Source organism: Stegostoma tigrinum, chromosome 8 (genome assembly GCF_030684315.1).
Source record: "Stegostoma tigrinum isolate sSteTig4 chromosome 8, sSteTig4.hap1, whole genome shotgun sequence".
NCBI classification, from domain to species: domain Eukaryota; kingdom Metazoa; phylum Chordata; class Chondrichthyes; order Orectolobiformes; family Stegostomatidae; genus Stegostoma; species Stegostoma tigrinum.
The window spans coordinates 6913426-6931334 of record NC_081361.1 but is presented as its reverse complement, the minus strand read 5'-3'; the positions used below and the strand labels follow the sequence as shown (position 1 = coordinate 6931334).

General features: G+C 45.3%; 1 protein-coding gene across 1 annotated transcript in view; it reads left to right on the top strand.

Annotated features, from left to right (window-relative positions):
- Positions 1–17909, top strand: part of LOC125456615 (probable voltage-dependent R-type calcium channel subunit alpha-1E) — a 714016-nt gene that overhangs the window by 558212 nt on the left and 137895 nt on the right. The window contains exons 13-18 of the mRNA XM_059647713.1: positions 3841–4053; positions 13036–13148; positions 16249–16361; positions 16716–16847; positions 17002–17074; positions 17740–17857. Coding sequence (XP_059503696.1) covers positions 3841–4053; positions 13036–13148; positions 16249–16361; positions 16716–16847; positions 17002–17074; positions 17740–17857 — 762 coding nt within the window. The remainder of the gene's footprint in view (positions 1–3840; positions 4054–13035; positions 13149–16248; positions 16362–16715; positions 16848–17001; positions 17075–17739; positions 17858–17909) is intronic.

The window sequence follows — 17909 nt, the reverse complement described above, 5'->3', positions numbered from 1 at the left end:
TGATAGCTATTTAATGACCTGGGGTAATAATGATATGCGATGTAGTAGCTGAATAATAACGATACCTGGACGGATAATGATCCCTGGTTTAATAATGATATCTAATAATGATACCCAGACTGATACCTGAATTAATAATGTTTTGAGGATGATAATGATACATATAGAAGAACCATAGCTATTTAAGAATAGCTAGAGACAAAAAAACTGCAGATTCTGAAATCCAACAAACAGGAGGCTGGAAGAATTTATGAATGATACCTGGATGAATAATGACATACCTTTGATACTTGGATAAAGATTCTTGAATAATGGTAGCATAGTGGACAGTGAAGACCTCCAGTAGAACAGGACCTTGATCAGATAGGCCGATGGACCGAGGAGTGGCAGATGGAGTTTAATTTAGATAAATATGAGGTGCCGCATTTTAGAAAGGCAAATCAGGGCAGGACTCGCACACTTAGCAGTAAGGTCCGGGGACATGTTGCCAAACAAAGAGACCTTGGAGTGCAGTTTGATAGTTCCATGAAAGTGAAGTCGCAGGTAGCAAAGAAGGCACTTGGTATGCTTGCCTTTATTGGTCAGTACATTTGAGTATAAGAGTTGGGAGGTCATGTGGCATCCATACAGGACATTGGTTAAGCCAGTAATGCTGGCAAATGGGACAAGATCAATTTAGAAGATCTGATCAGTTTGGATGAGTGGAACTAATCTTTTTCCATGTTGTACTTCTCCATGATGCTATGATTCTGCAAGTCCAGATTATCCTTGTATCTCAATTAGGTATCGTTATTAACAACGTAACTTTGAGCTATCCTATGTATTGTCAATATCAAGATATAGCATAATTTTAGTTCAGTTGTCAGTGATCATACATTTGTCACAAATATAGACAGTACCGTATTATGCAGGAATCATTATTATCCAAGTATTATTATCTGGGAATCATTATAATCCAGCTATCATAATTATCTAACTACTGTCATTAGAACAGGTGCAATTATTAGTTATTGTTATCCTGGTTTCATAGTTAGTCCAAGTGTCATTACTGTCCAGATATTATCAATATCTAAGGATTGTCGTTAACTGGGTATCATTATTATGTCAGATAATGCGATTATTCCAGGTACCATTATAAGTCCAGACATCATTGCAAGTATCATTATAATCCAGCCATTATTATTATTCAGATTTCATTGTTAGACCACATTTTGTTCATATCCACATATCATTATTACCTGGGTATAATTATTAGCCCAGGAATTATTATTATCAGGGCATCATTATTGTTGATTATGATCTAGATACTAGCTGTTACTATCATCCAACTATCACTATCATCCAGGTATCATTATTAACCAGATATCACTATTATCTAGCTATCTTTATTATCCAGATATCATTGTTGTCTACAGACATTATTACCCAAATATAATTATTACCCCAGTGTCATTATTAGTCGCTATTACTGTTATCCTAGGAATCATTTTTAGTGAGGTATTGTTATTTTCTGGGTTTCATTATTATTTAGGTATCATTATTCATGAGGTGTAAGTATTAATCAAGTATTAATATCAATCCAGTTGTTACCATTACTGAGGTATCATAATTAATCAAAAATTAGAATCAGCCCATGTTTCATTATTATCAAGTATCATTATTAATCTGGGTATTATTAATCAGCAATGTGCTTTTGTTATTATGCAGTTATTATAATTCCACAGGTAGTTGTCCTATGCAGCTATCATTAGCTCAGATATAACAATTTGTTCTGTTATCATTATCAGTAACAGTATCATTATTACATCATTATTATATTCTTCTGCTGTTACCATTATTACCCAAGTATCATTTATTATTCGGCTCTCCTTATTATCCAGGCATCACTATGATCCAGTTAGCATTATTGTCTAGGCCGTTATTATTATCTGGGTACCATTAATGGCTGGGTGTCATTTTTATCCAGGGATCATTATTATTCAGGTATCATTGTTAGACTAGCACATACAACATAGAATAGTACCACCCAGAAACAGGCCCTTCACCCCACAATGTTGTGCTGAACATAACACCAAACTAAACTACTCCCTTCTGCCTGCCCATGGTCCATGTCCTTTCATATTCATGTACGTATCTAAAAGTCCCTCAAGCATCCCTATTGTATCTCCTCCACCCCTCCCCGTGGCAGCACATTCCAGGCACCTACCACTCTCTGTGTTTAAAAAAAACTCACGTCTCACATCTCCTTTCAATGACCACCACCCCCCTCCCCTTACCTTAAATGCATGTCCTCTAGTATTAGACATTTCAAATCTGGAAAAAAGATTCCGATTGTCAACCCTATTTACACCTCTCATAATGTTATAAACTTCTATCACACCTCCCCTTTGCCTCTGCTGCTCCAGAGAAATAATCTGTCCAGCCTCTCCTTATAGCTCATAGCCCCTTATCCAGGCAGCATCCCTGGTAAACCTCTTCTGCACCCTCTCCAAATACTTCACATCCTTCCTGTCATGTGGCAACCAGAATTGAACGCAATAATCTAAGTCCAGCCTAACCAAGCTTTCATAAAGCTGCAACATCACTTCCTGTTCTTAGGAAGGGTCACTCAACCTGAAACATTAACTCTCACTTTTCTTCACAGATGCTGCCAGACCTATTGAGCTTTTCCAGCAATTTCTGTTTGTGTTTCACTTCCTGACTCTTGTACTCAATTCCCTGACCAAAAAAGACAAGCACGCCATATTTACCACCCTGTATACTTCTGTGGCCATTTTCAGGGACTGGGAATCATTGTTAGTCCAGGATTCCTTATTTGACTAAGTATTACTATTCATCCAGGTATCATTAGTAATCAAGAAATCATTGTTATTCCAGGCATAATTATTATCCATTTATCATTATTAGTTTACCTATTATAATTTATCTAGGTATCTTTATTATCTGGTTATATTATTGTGAGTTGTACAGAAGTATTCTGCACTTCTAAGGAAGCGTCACTTGACCTGAAATGTTAACTCTGATTTCTGCTCGTAGGTGCTGCTAGATCTCCTGAGCTATTCCAGCAAGTTCTGTTTCTATTTCTGATTTACAGCATTCGCATTTCTTACAGTTTTTATCTTTATTATCTAGTACCTTTATTATCCAGGTATCTTTATTGTCTGGTACTTTATTATCCAGCTGTCGTTTTTATTCAGATTTCATTATTTGTCCAGTTTTCATTGTTATCCAGCTATCAATAGCATCCAGATTTCATTGTTGAGCCAAATATTGTTATTATTCAGCTAATATTATTAGTCCGGTGTTAAATTATTATCCTAGCATCTTGGTGAGTTCATTTGTCATTGTCATTCCTGTGATTATTATGATGCTGTTGTCATTATCAGCCAGGCATTGTCATGGCCCAGGATGATTACTCCAGGTATCAGTATCATGCAGCTGGAGAATACTTATTAGACCAGGAATGATTATTAGCTCATGTATCATTATGAATGGATATCATTATTTTCCAGATTTTATTATTCCTGATATTGTTATAACGTTGGAATAAGTATTGTCCCGGCCTTCATTTTGATCAAGAATACTGGAGTGCTGTCAGGATGAACAGTCAGTTTCAGTGATGCCTTACCATGTAATTTTAAGGCTACAGACTGAAGGCCAATTTTCAGCCAGCCATTGCACACACTGGCCCTTTGCAAGAGTTTCTCACTCAATTCCAGACCCCTGCCATTTCCATGCTGCTTATTATATTTTTTAGATAGTTTCCTCTGAATCTGCCTTTTGCAATGAGTGTGCTCTGCTTGCTTCAACCTGAGTTGGCCTCTTTGTCGCTCTTTACAGGTTCACCATTAGCGAGGGCCAGCATCAAGAGCACCAAGCTGCTGGAGGGCTCATCCTATTTCCACCGGAAAGAACGCATGCTGCGCATCTCCATCCGTCACATGGTCAAGTCCCACGCCTTCTATTGGATTGTCCTGAGCCTGGTGGCCCTCAACACAGTATGCGTCGCTATTGTCCACTATGACCAGCCTTTGTGGCTCACCAACTTCCTCTGTGAGTACCAAGTGTTTGTTTCAATGTGTTCCTGGGGAAGGAGGCCAGGCCATCCCAACTCTGGCAACAAGTTGTCCAACTCGTTGTGGTTGCTAGCTGCCTATTTCAGACTGAAATATCCACCCAAACCCAGCCAGATACATCGATATTCCACTCCTTACCAGGCGTTGCCAATTTTGGGAATTGTAACTGACCCTGTCAGTGTTTTCTTTCTGGATGACAGAATTGCACGTTCCCACTGTACTTTGTACAATGCACATCATAATGGCTTGGACACCGTGACTAACCATTTGCTACCCAAGCTTGCCCCCACACCCCATAAGAGGATGAGTCAACACAGAAGATCACTTAGTGTGAACAGATTTTCTCCAACATTTCCTCTGTGCTCCTGTCAGTATTGATACCTGGCAACAAGGTCATTCACACCCAAAGTTGTTCACCCCCGGGCCAATTTGTTGCAGCACCCTTGTGGCCGTGCACAGAATTACCAAGTGAGAGAGTCCCATTGTCATTGCATGTTCACTAGCCTGGAGTTTCCGAAAATACTTCGAAGCTAATCAAACCATTTCAAAACACAGACCCAAAATTATGCAAGAGATTGCCGGAAGTAATGGGCGGGGCACTGTCAACAGAAGGAAGTCATGTGGACATTTGGTAACATCTCTCACATGGGACTGTCGGCTAAAGTTGAAACTCAGATCGGAAAAGTCACTGAACAGCAAGAGACAGAGAGTTGGGATAGTGTATGGGTATTCTGTCAGAACGTGATTAGTGATCACCAGAATCCCTGAAGGGACCATAGCAGCTTCCTATATTTGATAGCACCTCAGATGCTGGCGTGAAGAGCCATCAAAATGTTTCCATGTTGCACAGATAGATTGCATTGTGAGCAGTACTGACTACAAGCAGATATTGGTAGATGGGGAGCTCTCCAAGCATAGAAAGGCTAGAAAGAGTGACATGAGCTGAGTTTGGACAGATGTATGGGAGAAATGTCTTGGTATGTATTTTGTTAGAAGTTTAGGAGCAGCTCCGACAACTGTTATGTGGGGGGAACAGAAGACTTATTTTGACTATACAGGGTTCTGGCCCAATCACATCCTGAAACAGGTCTAGACACAACCACACCTCAGCCAAGAGGTTTTGACCTTGGAAGGAATTCAGCTTAAACTTACAAGAATGATAGCTGGATAGAGTTCATTTATGTTGTTCTCCTTGAAATTTTAAAGGCTGAGGAGAGATATGATAAGTTTTCAGGTTGTTAAGGGGAACTGATAGAGCAGGCCCCTGTCCCCAACCATTTAAAATCATTTGTTTCCATCTACACTGAGTATCAGTGTCATATAAAGCAGAAGTACAAAGGGAGCTGGGAGTGTTGGTCCAGGACTCTCTAAAAGTTACCTTGCAGGTAGAGTCCATGATTAAGAAAGCGAATGTAATGTTTTCGTTTATCTCAAGAGGGTTGGAATATAAAAGCAGTGATGTGCTTCTGAGACTTTATAAAGCTCTAGTTAGGCCCCATTTAGAATACTGTGTCCAATTTGGGGCCCACACCTCAGGAAGGACATACTGGTGCTGGAGTGTGTCCGGTGGAGACTCACACGGGTGATCCCTGGAATGGTAGGTTTAACGTACAATGAACAGCTAAGGATCCTGGGATTGTATTCATTAGAGTTTAGAAGGTTGAGGGGAGATCTAATAGAAACTTACAAAATAATGTATGGCTTAGAAAGAGTGGATGCTGGGAAGTTGTTTCCATTAGGCAGGGAGACTAGAACCCATGGGTACAGCCTTAAAATTAGAAGGGGGTAAATTTAGAATGGAAATGAGACATTTCTTCAGCCAGAGAGTGGTAGGCCTGTGGAATTCATTGCCACGGAGTGCAGTGGAGGCTGGGATGTTAAATGCCTTCAAGGTAGAGATCGATAAATTCTTGATCTCAGAAGGAATCAAGGGCTACAGGGAGAGTACAGGGGAGTGAAGTTGAAATGCCCATCAGCCATGATTTAAATGGCAGAGTGGACTCGATGGGCCAAATGGCCTTACTTCCACTCCTATGTCTTATGGTCTATGCCCGTCAAGAGTGGATTCAGGACTGATTTTCATGCAGAATGTCATGGCGATGTTTAAAATGTCAGCAGATGGAGGTTGATGCGGTGGTCTCCTCTACATTGGAGAAATGAAGCAGACAGTGGATGACTGTTTCACAGAACAATTATGTTCTAGTCACAAAAAAGACCCTGAGCTTCTTGTTGCCTGCCACTTCAACATGCCACCCTGTTCCCTGGCCAACATCTCTGTCTCAGGCTTGCTGCAGGGCTCCAGCAAAGCTCTGCGCAAGTTAGGAGAACAGCACCTCATTTTCCACTGGGGCATCCCAGAGCCTCCAAGACTCAGTATCAAGTTTAGCAATTTTAGGGGCTTGAGCATCTTTCCTCATGTCTTCTCCCACCCCGACAAACCAGGCCTTGTTATGACATGGGTTACTGCAATACACTATCAAATGTCAGCTATTATTAGTCGCCATTAGCAGCTTTTCATTCCCCGAAACTGACCTTTATCCACTTCTTTGTCCATCTAACTGCTTTTGCTCTCTTTTTGGGCTGTATCTCCACCAATCATTTACTCTCTGCAGTTGTCCTCCCTCCTCTTCTGTATAAAAAACAATCCATTTCCTAACAACCATCAGTTCTGAAGAAAAGTCACTGGACCCAAAATGTTAACTTTAATTTCTGACCACAGATGCTGCCAGACCTATTGAGATTTTCCAGTAATAATGGGAACTGCAGATGCTGGAGAATCCAAAATAACAAAATGTGAAGCTGGATGAACACAGCAGGCTAAGCAGCATCTCAGGAGCACAAAAGCTGACGTTTCCGGCCTAGACCCTTCATCAGAGACGGGGATGGGGAGAGGGTTCTTGAATAAATGGGGAGAGAGGGGGAGGCGGACCAAAGATGGAGAGAAAAGAAGATAGGTGGAGAGGAGAGTATAGGTGGGGAGGTAGGGAGGGGATAGGTCAGTCCAGGGAAGATGGACAGGTCAAGGAGGCGGGATGAGGTAGGAGGTAGGAAATGGAGGTGCGGCTTGAGGTGGGAGGAAGGGATGGGTGAGAGGAAGAACAGGTTAGGGAAGCGGAGACAGGCTGGGCTGGTTTTGGGATGCAGTGGGGGGAGAGGATGAGCTGGGCTGTTTTTTTGATGCGGTGGGGGGAGGGGAAGAACTGGACTGGTTTTGGGATGCAGTGGGGGAAGGGGAGATTTTGAAGCTTGTGAAGTCCACATTGATACCATTGGGCTGCAGGGTTCCCAAGCGGAATATGAGTTGCTGTTCCTGCAACCTTCGGGTGGCATCATTGTGGCACTACAGGAGGCCCATGATGGACATGTCATCTGAGGAATGGGAGGGGGAGTTAAAATGGTTCACGACTGGGAAGTGCAGTTGTTTATTGCGGACCGAGCAGAAGTGTTCTGCAAAGCGGTCCCCAAGCTTCCGCTTGGTTTCCCCAATGTACAGGAAGCCACACCGGGTATGATGGATACAGTACACCACATTGGTGGATGTGCAGGTGAACATCTGCTTAATATGGAAAGTCATCTTGGGGCCTGGGATAGGGGTGAGGGACGAGGTGTGGGGCAAGTGTAGCACTTCCTGTGGTTGCAGGGGAAAGTGCCAGGTATGGTGGGGTTGGAGGGGAGAGTGGAGCGTACAAGGGAGTCACGGAGAGAGTGGTCTCTCCGGAAAGCAGACAAGGGTGGGGATGGAAAAATGTCTTGGGTGGTGGGGTTGGATTGTAGATGGCGGAAGTGTCGGAGGATGATGCGTTGTATCTGGAGGTTGGTGAGGTGGTGTGTGAGAACGAGGGGGATCCTCTTGGGGCGGTCGTGGCGGGGGTGGGATGTGAGGGATGTGTTGCGGGAAATGCGGGAGACGCGGTCAAGAGCGTTCTCGACCACTACGGGGGGAAAGTTGCGATCCTTGAAGAACACATTCCAACATATCCCTCACCTTCCTGGATCCAACACATCCCTCACCTTCCTGGACCTCTCAGTCTCCATCTCAGGTAACCAGCTAGAAACTGTTGTCCATTTCAAGCCCACTGACTCCCACAGCTACCTACAATACACCTCCTCCCACCCACCCTCCTGCAAAAATTCCATCCCCTATTCCCAATTCCTCCGCCTCCGCCGCATCTGCTCCCAGGATGAGGCATTCCACTCCCACACATCCAAGATGTCCACGTTCTTCAAGGACCGCAACTTTCCCCCCGCAGTGGTCAAGAACGCTCTTGACCGCGTCTCCCGCATTTCCCGCAATAAATCCCTCACACCCCGCCCCCGCCACAACTGCCCCAAGAGGATCCCCCTCGTACTCACATATCACCCCACCAACCTCCGGATACAACGCATCATCCTCCGACACTTCTGCCATCTACAATCCAACCCCACCACCCAAGACATTTTTCCATCCCCACCCTTGTCTGCCTTCCGGAGAGACCACTCTCTCCATGACTCCCTTGTCCGCTCCACACTCCCCTCCAACCCCACCACACCCGGCACTTTCCCCTGCAACCGCAGGAAGTGCTACACTTAGAACATAGAACATAGAACATAGAACAGTACAGCACAGAACAGGCCCTTCAGCCCACAATGTTGTGCCAACCATTGATCCTCATGTATGCACCCTCAAATTTCTGTGACCATATGCATGTCCAGCAGTCTCTTAAATGACCCCAACCACCTTGCTTCCACAACTGCTGCTGGCAACACATTCCATGCTCTCACAACTCTCTGTGTAAAGAACCCGCCTCTGACATCCCCTCTATACTTTCCTCCAACCAGCTTAAAACTATGACCCCTCGTGCTAGCCATTTCTGCCCTGGGAAATAGTCTCTGGCTATCAACTCTATCTATGCCTCTCATTATCTTGTATACCTCAATTAGGTCCCCTCTCCTCCTCCTTTTCTCCAATGAAAAGAGACCGAGCTCAGTCAACCTCTCTTCATAAGATAAGCCCTCCAGTCCAGGCTGCATCCTGGTAAACGTCCTCTGAACCCTCTCCAAAGCATCCACATCTTTCCTATAATAGGGCGACCAGAACTGGACGCAGTATTCCAAGTGCGGTCTGACCAAAGTTTTATAGAGCTGCAACAAGATCTCACGACTCTTAAACTCAATCCCCCTGTTAATGAAAGCCAAAACACCATATGCTTTCTTAACAACCCTGTCCACTTGGGTGGCCATTTTAAGGGATCTATGTATCTGCACAGCAAGATCCCTCTGTTCCTCCACACTGCCAAGAATCCTATCCTTAATCCTGTACTCAGCTTTCAAATTCGACCTTCCAAAATGCATCACCTCGCATTTATCCAGGTTGAACTCCAACTGCCACCTCTCAGCCCATCTCTGCATGCTGTCAATGCCCGCTGCAGCCTACAACAGCCCTCTATACTGTCAACGACACCTCCGACCTTTGTGTCGTCTGCAAACTTGCTGACCCATCCTTCAATCCCCTCATCCAAGTGATTAATAAAAATTACAAACAGTAGAGGCCCAAGGACAGAGCCCTGTGGAACCCCACTCACCACTGACTTCCAGGCAGAATATTTTCCTTCTACTACCACTCGCTGTCTTCTGTTGGCCAGCCAATTCTGTATCCAGGCAGCTAAGTTCCCCTGTATCCCATTCCTCCTGACCTTCTGAATGAGCCTACCATGGGGAACCTTATCAAATGCCTTACTGAAGTCCATATACACAACATCCACAGCTCGACCCTGATCAACTTTTCTAGTCACATCCTCAAAGAACTCGAAAAGGTTTGTGAGGCATGACCTACCCCTCACAAAGCCGTGTTGACTGTATTTGATCAAGCCATGCTCTTCCAGATGGTCATAAATCCTATTCCTCAGAATCCTTTCTAACACCTTGCAGATGACAGACGTAGACTTACTGGTCTGTAATTGCCGGGGATTTCCCTATTTCCTTTCTTGAAGAGAGGAATTACATTTGCCTCTCTCCAGTCCTCAGGTACGACTCCAGTGGAGAGCAAGGATGCAAAGATCTTTGCAAGTGGCGAAGCAATTGCATTTCTCGCTTCCCAAAGCAGCTGAGGACAAATCTGGTCCGGGCCTGGCGACTTGTCAATCTTAATGTTTGACAAAATTTTCAGCACATCAGCTTCCTCTATCTCTATCCATTCCAGCATGCACACCTGCTCTTCAAAGGTTTCATTCACTACAAAGTTCGTTTCTTTCGTAAAGACAGAAGCAAAAAACTCATTTATGGCTTCCCATACCTCCTCAGACTCCACACACAAGTTCCCTATGCTATCCCTGATCGGCCCAACTATTTCTTTGACCATTCTCTTATTCCTCACATAAGTGTAAAATGCCTTTGTGTTTTCCCTGATTCGTTCTGCCAAGCCCTTCGCGTGCCCCCTCCTGGCTCTCCTCAGACCATTTTTGAGCTCCTTCCTTGCCTGCGTGTAATCCTCTCTAGCTGAACTTGACCCTAGCTTCCTTCACCTTATGTAAGCTACCTTCTTCCTTTTCACAAGAACAAGAAGCCCAACCGCTCTCGTCATCCAAGGTTCCTTTATCTTACCCCTTCTTGCCTGTCTCAGAGGGACATATTTACTCATCACTCACAACAACTGTTCCTTAAACAGTCTCCACATGTCTATAGTTCCCTTACCATGGAACAATTGCTCCCAGTCCATCCTTCCTAACTCATGTCTAATCGCGTCATAGTTTCCTCTTCCCCAATTAAATATCCTCCCATTTTGCCTAATCCTCTCCTTCTCCATAGCTATGTAGAATGTGAGGCAGTTATGGTCACTATCACCAAAATGCTCTCCCACCACAAGATCTGATACCTGCCCCGGCTCGTTTCCGAGCACCAAGTCTAGAATGGCCTCTCCACTCGTCGGCCTGTCAACGTACTGCGTTAGGAAACCCTCCTGAACACACCTTACAAAAACAACTCCATTCAAATCTTCTGCTTGAGGGAGGTTCCAATCAATATTAGGAAAGTAAAGTCACCCATTACAACAACCCTACTGCGTCCACACTTTTCCAAAATCTGCAGACCTATGCTTTCTACTTGCCCCCACACCTCCTCCCTCACCCCCATCCCAGGCCCCAGGATGACTTTCCATATTAAGCAGATGTTCACCTGCACATCTGCCAATGTGGTATACTGTATCCACTATACCCGGTGTGGCTTCCTCTACATTGGGGAATCCAAGCGGAGGCTTGGGGACCGCTTTGTGGAACTCCTCCTCTCAGTTTACAATAAACAACTACACCTCCCATTCACGAACCATTTTAACACCCCCTCCCATTCCTCAGACGACATGTCCATCATGGGCCTCCTGCAGTGCCACAATGATGCCACCCGAAGGTTGCAGGAACAGCAACTCATATTCCGCTTGGGAACCCCGCAGCCCAATGGTATCAATGTGGACTTCACAAGCTTCAAAATCTCCCCTTCCCCCACTGCATCCCAAAACCAGTCCAGTTCTTCCCCTCCCCCCACCGCATCAAAAAACAGCCCAGCACATCCCCTCCCCCCACTGCATCCCAAAACCAGCCCAGCCTGTCTCCGCTTCCCTGACCTGTTCTTCCTCTCACCCATCCCTTCCTCCCACCTCAAGCCGCACCTCCATTTCCTACCTACTACCTCATCCCGCCTCCTTGACCTGTCCATCTTCCCTGGACTGACCTATCCCCTCCCTACCTCCCCACCTATACTCTCCTCTCCACCTATCTTCTTTTCTCTCCATCTTTGGTCCGCCTCCCCCTCTCTCCCCATTTATTCAAGAACCCTCTCCCCATCCCCGTCTCTGATGAAGGGTCTAGGCCCAAAACATCAGCTTTTGTGCTCCTGAGATGCTGCTTAGCCTGCTGTGTTCATCCAGCTTCACACTTTGTTTTCTGAGATTTTCCAGTAAGTTCTGTTATTGTTTCAGATTTCCAGCAGCTGAAGTTCTGTTGGTTCCTTGTGTTGATGTGATGGTGTTTGGGCAATAAATTAGGAGTTGGGCTGTTGATCGGATCTGATCTCATCAAATATTGAGTTGACTGGCAGAACAGACTGATGGGTTGAGTGGCCTACTCGTGTTCTGAAACACATGTCTGGACAGCAAGATCCCATAAACAGGAACGAGTTGGTGCAGAGCCTGTAGGCTTCAGAGAATTTGAAGTGACCATTTTGAAAGAGTTATCACTGCATCAGGCTGAATTTGGACTTGATTTTCCAATTCCTGACTTGGAACACAGAATCTAGCTTGGCCTTCCCAGTGCAGGACTCTGGAGTGGCTGTACTGTCGGAGGAGCGGGCTAGAGGATGAAACATTAAAGTGGCTTGCACTGTCAAGGGGAACAGAGAAGATCCACTGGTATAATTTTAACGAAGATCCAGGCGATTAGCCAGACTGACCAAAAACTCCCACTTCCATCAGTACCACTGAGAACAGAGTATCTGGTCCCTTCTACTCTGCTTGTGGGATCTTGCTGTGCACAAACATCAGTGGCTGTACTCGGGAAGTATTTCTTCGGCAATGCAGGATTTGGAACGTTCTGTGATCGGGAGAAATTCTTCCCTTCTGTGACATCAGGATGTGGCTGATGGAACAGGGCCCCAGACCAAGTGGCCAGGGTAAAGCTGCTACTGTTTTGAAAGGAAGGGGAGTACACCACTGCCCCAAATCAACACAGCTCCCACCCCTCATCCACGCTCTCACTTCGCCCCATGCCCTGACCCGAATACCCTCAAATCCAAGCTCACCTGCAGTGTGTGAACACCTTGTGGGAATGCAGTGGGAGGTATCTGGAGTGAAGGAATGGGTGACACAGGAGTGTTTGAACTGATACAGACTGTGATGGCCTCTGGCATTGGAGTATTGACTTAGGCATCTGAATGGGATCATGTTGCCACTGCTGCATTGTCTGTTCTTTCTAACCCAAATATTTCATTTTTGCAGACTATGCCGAGTTCACCTTTCTGGGACTCTTCCTCTTCGAGATGTTTCTGAAGATGTATGGCTGCGGTCTGCGACTATACTTTCACTCCTCCTTCAATTGCTTTGACTGTGGGGTGAGAACATCATTATCCTTCTTCTCAACTAGACATTCCTGCAGCATTCTGCATGCTATCAGGCCTCTGTAGTATGTCTGCCTGTGGTGTCTGATCCTCATAATACAGTGTGACTGCCTTTATTTACAGATCCCTGTAGTACAGGGTGACTGGCTATGGCATCAGGCCGCTGTAGTACCGGGTGACTGACTATGACAAGTGAAATAGTATTCTGGGTAGATGAAAAATTACTGGGGAATCATTTCAGCATTACCAGTTCATAGACTTTAACTTCTTTTCTTCCCAGGACCTCCTGTTCTTTAATCTCCCCCTGTCCAGATGAACAGATCTTCGTCAAGGACCAAAGAATTTACATGTGGATTGTTTAGCTTCACAGTCACTGGTTAGAGGCAGTAGCTAATAACAAATAGCAGGAAAGAATAACTGACAGCTTTCAGGCTTTGTTACTTTGCAGAGATAGAAAAATAGACTGTGCGTCCTTCAGTTTGGAGACCTGCCCATACATCATTCACACACAACGGCTGCCTTTCACTGAAGTCAGGCTAATGACCTGTGGTATCCATAACTGGTCCCAATTGTACCTACCAGTCAGCAATCTGTTGTTGGCTAAACCTCACTTTACCCACACACCCTGTGCCATGGTGTCTTGCCCCTCCTCGTTCACTGCTTCAACAAAGCAACTGTGTAGACACAACTTCCAATGAGCTGCAGTAACTTTTTTTTAAAAGTGCAGCAATTCCTTCATCAACCATTGGGTTTAAAACTGACCTATGTTTTCATTTTGGTCTCCAGTCAAACTGCCTGTATTATTCTGTGACTGTCTCACACCGTGTAAGAAATTATGACTAGCTTTGCCATCAGACCCTTATGATATGTTCTGACCAGCTCTGCTATTAGTCCCATACACTGCAATATGACTAGCTGTTCTGTTAGATACTTGTACTGCAGTGTGACTCACTGGTGTCAGAGCTCTGGAGGTACAATGTGACCAACTCTGGTTTCTGGTAGTAGTGGATGATTGACCTCCAAAAACTACAACCATCTTCCTGTGTGCCAGGTATGACTTCAGCCACTGGAGAGTTTGCCCCTTGATACCCATTGAGTCCAGTTTTGCTAGGGCTCCTTGTGACCACATTCGGTTGAATGCATCCTTGATGTCAAGCACTGTCATTCACACCTCACCTCTGGAATTCAGCTCTTTTGTCCATGTTTGAACCAAGGCTGTTATGAGATCAGGAGCTGAGTGGCCCTGGCAGAACCCAAACTGGGTGTTGCTGAGCAAGTGCTGTTTGAAAGCACTGTTAATGACACCTTCCATCACTAGCAAGTTTTGAGAAGATTTGTAACTCAGGTTGAGGTTCTGGATGTGAGTTTGCTCACTGAGCTGGAAGGTTAGTTTTCAGACGTTTCGTCACTATTCTAGGTAACATCATCAGTGAGCCTCCAATGAAGCGCTGGTGTTATGTCCCGCTTTCTATTTATCTGTTTGCTGAGCTGGAAGGTTAGTTATCAGACGTTTCATCACTATTCTAGGTAACATCATCAGTGAGCCTCCAATGAAGCGCTGGTGTTATGTCCCGCTTTCTACTTAAACCTAAACAGATAATTAGAAAGCGGGACATAACACCAGCGCTTGATCGGAGGCTCACTGATGATGTTACCTAGAATGGTGACGAAACATCTGAAAACTAACCTTCCAGCTCAGCAAGCAAACTCATGTCCAGAACCTTCCATCACTTTCCTGATGATCGACAGGAAACTGATGAGGCGGTAATTGGCCGGGTTGGATTTGTTCTGCTTTTTGTGTACAAGACATGTTGGGCAATTTTTCTGCATTGTCGGGTAGATGCCAATGTTGTAACTGGGTAGGGGAGCGGTAAGTTATGGACCTCTGGTCTTCAGTACTATTGCAAGAACATTGTCAGGACCTATAGCCTTAGTAGTATCCAGTGTCTCCAATCATTTCTTGCTATCAAACAGGATGAATCAAATTGACTGAAGACTGGTACCTGTAATGCTGGGGACCATTGGAGGTGACAGAGATTTTTTTCAGCATCTTGTTATACAGTGTCCATAAACAGACACCTGCAGTGCTTCAGTATCCGTTCCTCCTATATCATGTCCCATCCATAGTTGGTACAAGACACTGGGGAAGGGGTGGACGCTAGAAAGTTGTTTCCATTAGGCGGGAAGACTAGGACCCGTGGGCACAGCCTTAAAATTAGAGGGGGTAAATTTAAAACTGAAATGAGACGACATTTCTTCAGCCAGAGAGTGGTGGGCTTGTGGAATTCGTAGCCACGGAGTGCAGTGGAGGCCGGGACGTTGGATGCCTTCAAGGCAGAGATCGACAAATTCTTGATCTCACAAGGAATCAAGGGCTACGGGGAGAGTGCAGGGAAGTGGAGTTGAAATGCCCATCAGCCATGATTTAAATGGCGGAGTGGACTTGATGGGCCGAATGTCCTTACTTCCACTCCTATGTCTTATGGTCTTATGGTCTTATACTGTGAGACTTTTCATTGTTTCATAGAATCCTCACAGTGTGGAAACAGGCCCTTCAGCCCAACAAGTTCACACCAACCCAGAGAGCATTCCACCCAGACCCATTCCCCTATAACCCACCTAATCTACACATCCATCAGCACTATGGGCAAATTTTCATGGCCAATCCACCTAGCCTGCACATCTTTTAAACTGTGGTAGGAAACCGGAGCACCCAGAGAAAACCCATGCAGACATGGGGAGAACATGCAAACTGTACACAGACAGTCGCCCGAGGGTGGATTGAGCCCAGGACCCTGGCGCCGTGAGGCAGCAGTGCTAACCACTGAGCCACCATGCTGTATGTTAGACTATTATTGTTGAAGTTCATGTGAAATAACAGATCCCTTCAGCAATTCATCATTGGTTTTTCCTGATTATTCCAGCTTGGACTGCACCCTATGCTCTCCCTGTCCCATTCCCTGTGTGTATCCTGACCAATATTGCAATTTTGCTGTGTGACTAATGTCTAGGTTTATTTGGTCTATAAATCACTATACAATACCTCTGCACGGTATCACAAACTGTGTATCTAATTAAGCCCTGTGCTTGGCAGGTGATTATCGGCAGTATATTTGATGTGGTTTGGACCATGATTCGCCCAGAGACATCGTTTGGTATCAGTGTACTCCGAGCACTGCGACTGCTCAGGATATTTAAAGTCACCAAGTGAGTATGGATCAGAACAGTGGCTCAGTCAGAACCCCTACACATTGGTTTTGACTGTTTGCCCCTCCTCACAGCTTCACCAGTACATTGGTACCAGTTTCTTACTGGTTTTCCCCCACACAGACACTGGTACCAGTTTCTTACTGGTTTCCCCACACAGACACTGGTACCAGTTTCTTACAGGTTTCCCCACACAGATGTTGGTACCAGTTTCTTATTGGCTTTCCCCACACAGACGCTGGTACCAGCTCCTCACTAGGTTCCCCACACATGCGAGCAACAGGTTTATATTTTGTATGATCTCCTCTACGTTGTTGCTGTCGCCCGATAACGCCTTCTCTTGATGTTCCTCAGGTACTGGGCATCTCTGCGCAACCTGGTTGTTTCATTAATGAGTTCAATGAAATCCATCATCAGTCTGCTGTTTCTTCTCTTTCTCTTCATTGTTGTATTTGCACTGCTGGGGATGCAGCTCTTTGGTGGACAGTGAGTATCCCCCATCATACTTTGCCCTCCGTCAATGAGCCCAGCTTGGTCGACACCACTCACTGTTTTAATTTCATGATGTTAAATACTTAGACTGTCCCAGCTTCCCCATGTGGCCCTTTCTGACTGTTCCACTTGGTCACTTTGTCTGCAGGTTCAACTTTGAGGATGGCACCCCACCAACCAACTTTGACACTTTTCCTGCAGCGATCATCACAGTGTTTCAGGTATGAACAACTGTACACTCTCAACAGTGTGTAAAAATGCAAACTTATCAGACAAAATCGGAGAGGGGAGCAGTCTTACCGTTCGGGGCAAAACTAAAGAACAAGACAACTCCACGTCTGGTATTGGTCATATCTGGTGAGGTCAAGTAACGGCAGGCAGAGAGCAATGACATTGTTTTACAACAGACAGAGAGGGTTGGCGGTGTTTTACCGCAGACAGAGAGGGGTGATGGTGTTTAATGGCAGCCAGAGAGGGGTGATGGCATTTAATGGCAGACAGAGAGGGGTGACAGTGTTTAATTGCAGGCACAGAGGGGTGATGGTGGTTAACGGCAGACACAGAGGGGTGATGGTGGTTAACAGCAGACACAGAGGGGTGACGGTGTTTAATGGCAGACACAGAGGGGTGATGGTGTTTAATGACAGACACAGAGGGGTGATGGTGTTTAATACTAGACAGAGAGGGGTGATGGTGTATAATGGCAGAAAGAGAGTGGGATTTGATGTGGAATGTGTTTCACAGCTGTAAACCCTTTGCCTTGATTCCTCACTGACACCCGTGCATTGCAGGAACCAACTCCTGCTCTGAACTATTTCCAGATTTGATCTTCCTTTGTAGGGTGTACTGATGCTGCTGTGACTAAGACAGAATCTTTTCTCTGTAGATTTTAACGGGTGAGGACTGGAATGAGGTGATGTACAACGGGATAAAATCCCAGGGCGGAGTGAACTCAGGAATGTGGTCATCTGTCTATTTCATTGTCCTTACACTCTTTGGAAACTGTATCCTTTCACTGAAAATCACATCCTGTTCTCTCTGGTTTTCGGTTTGTGT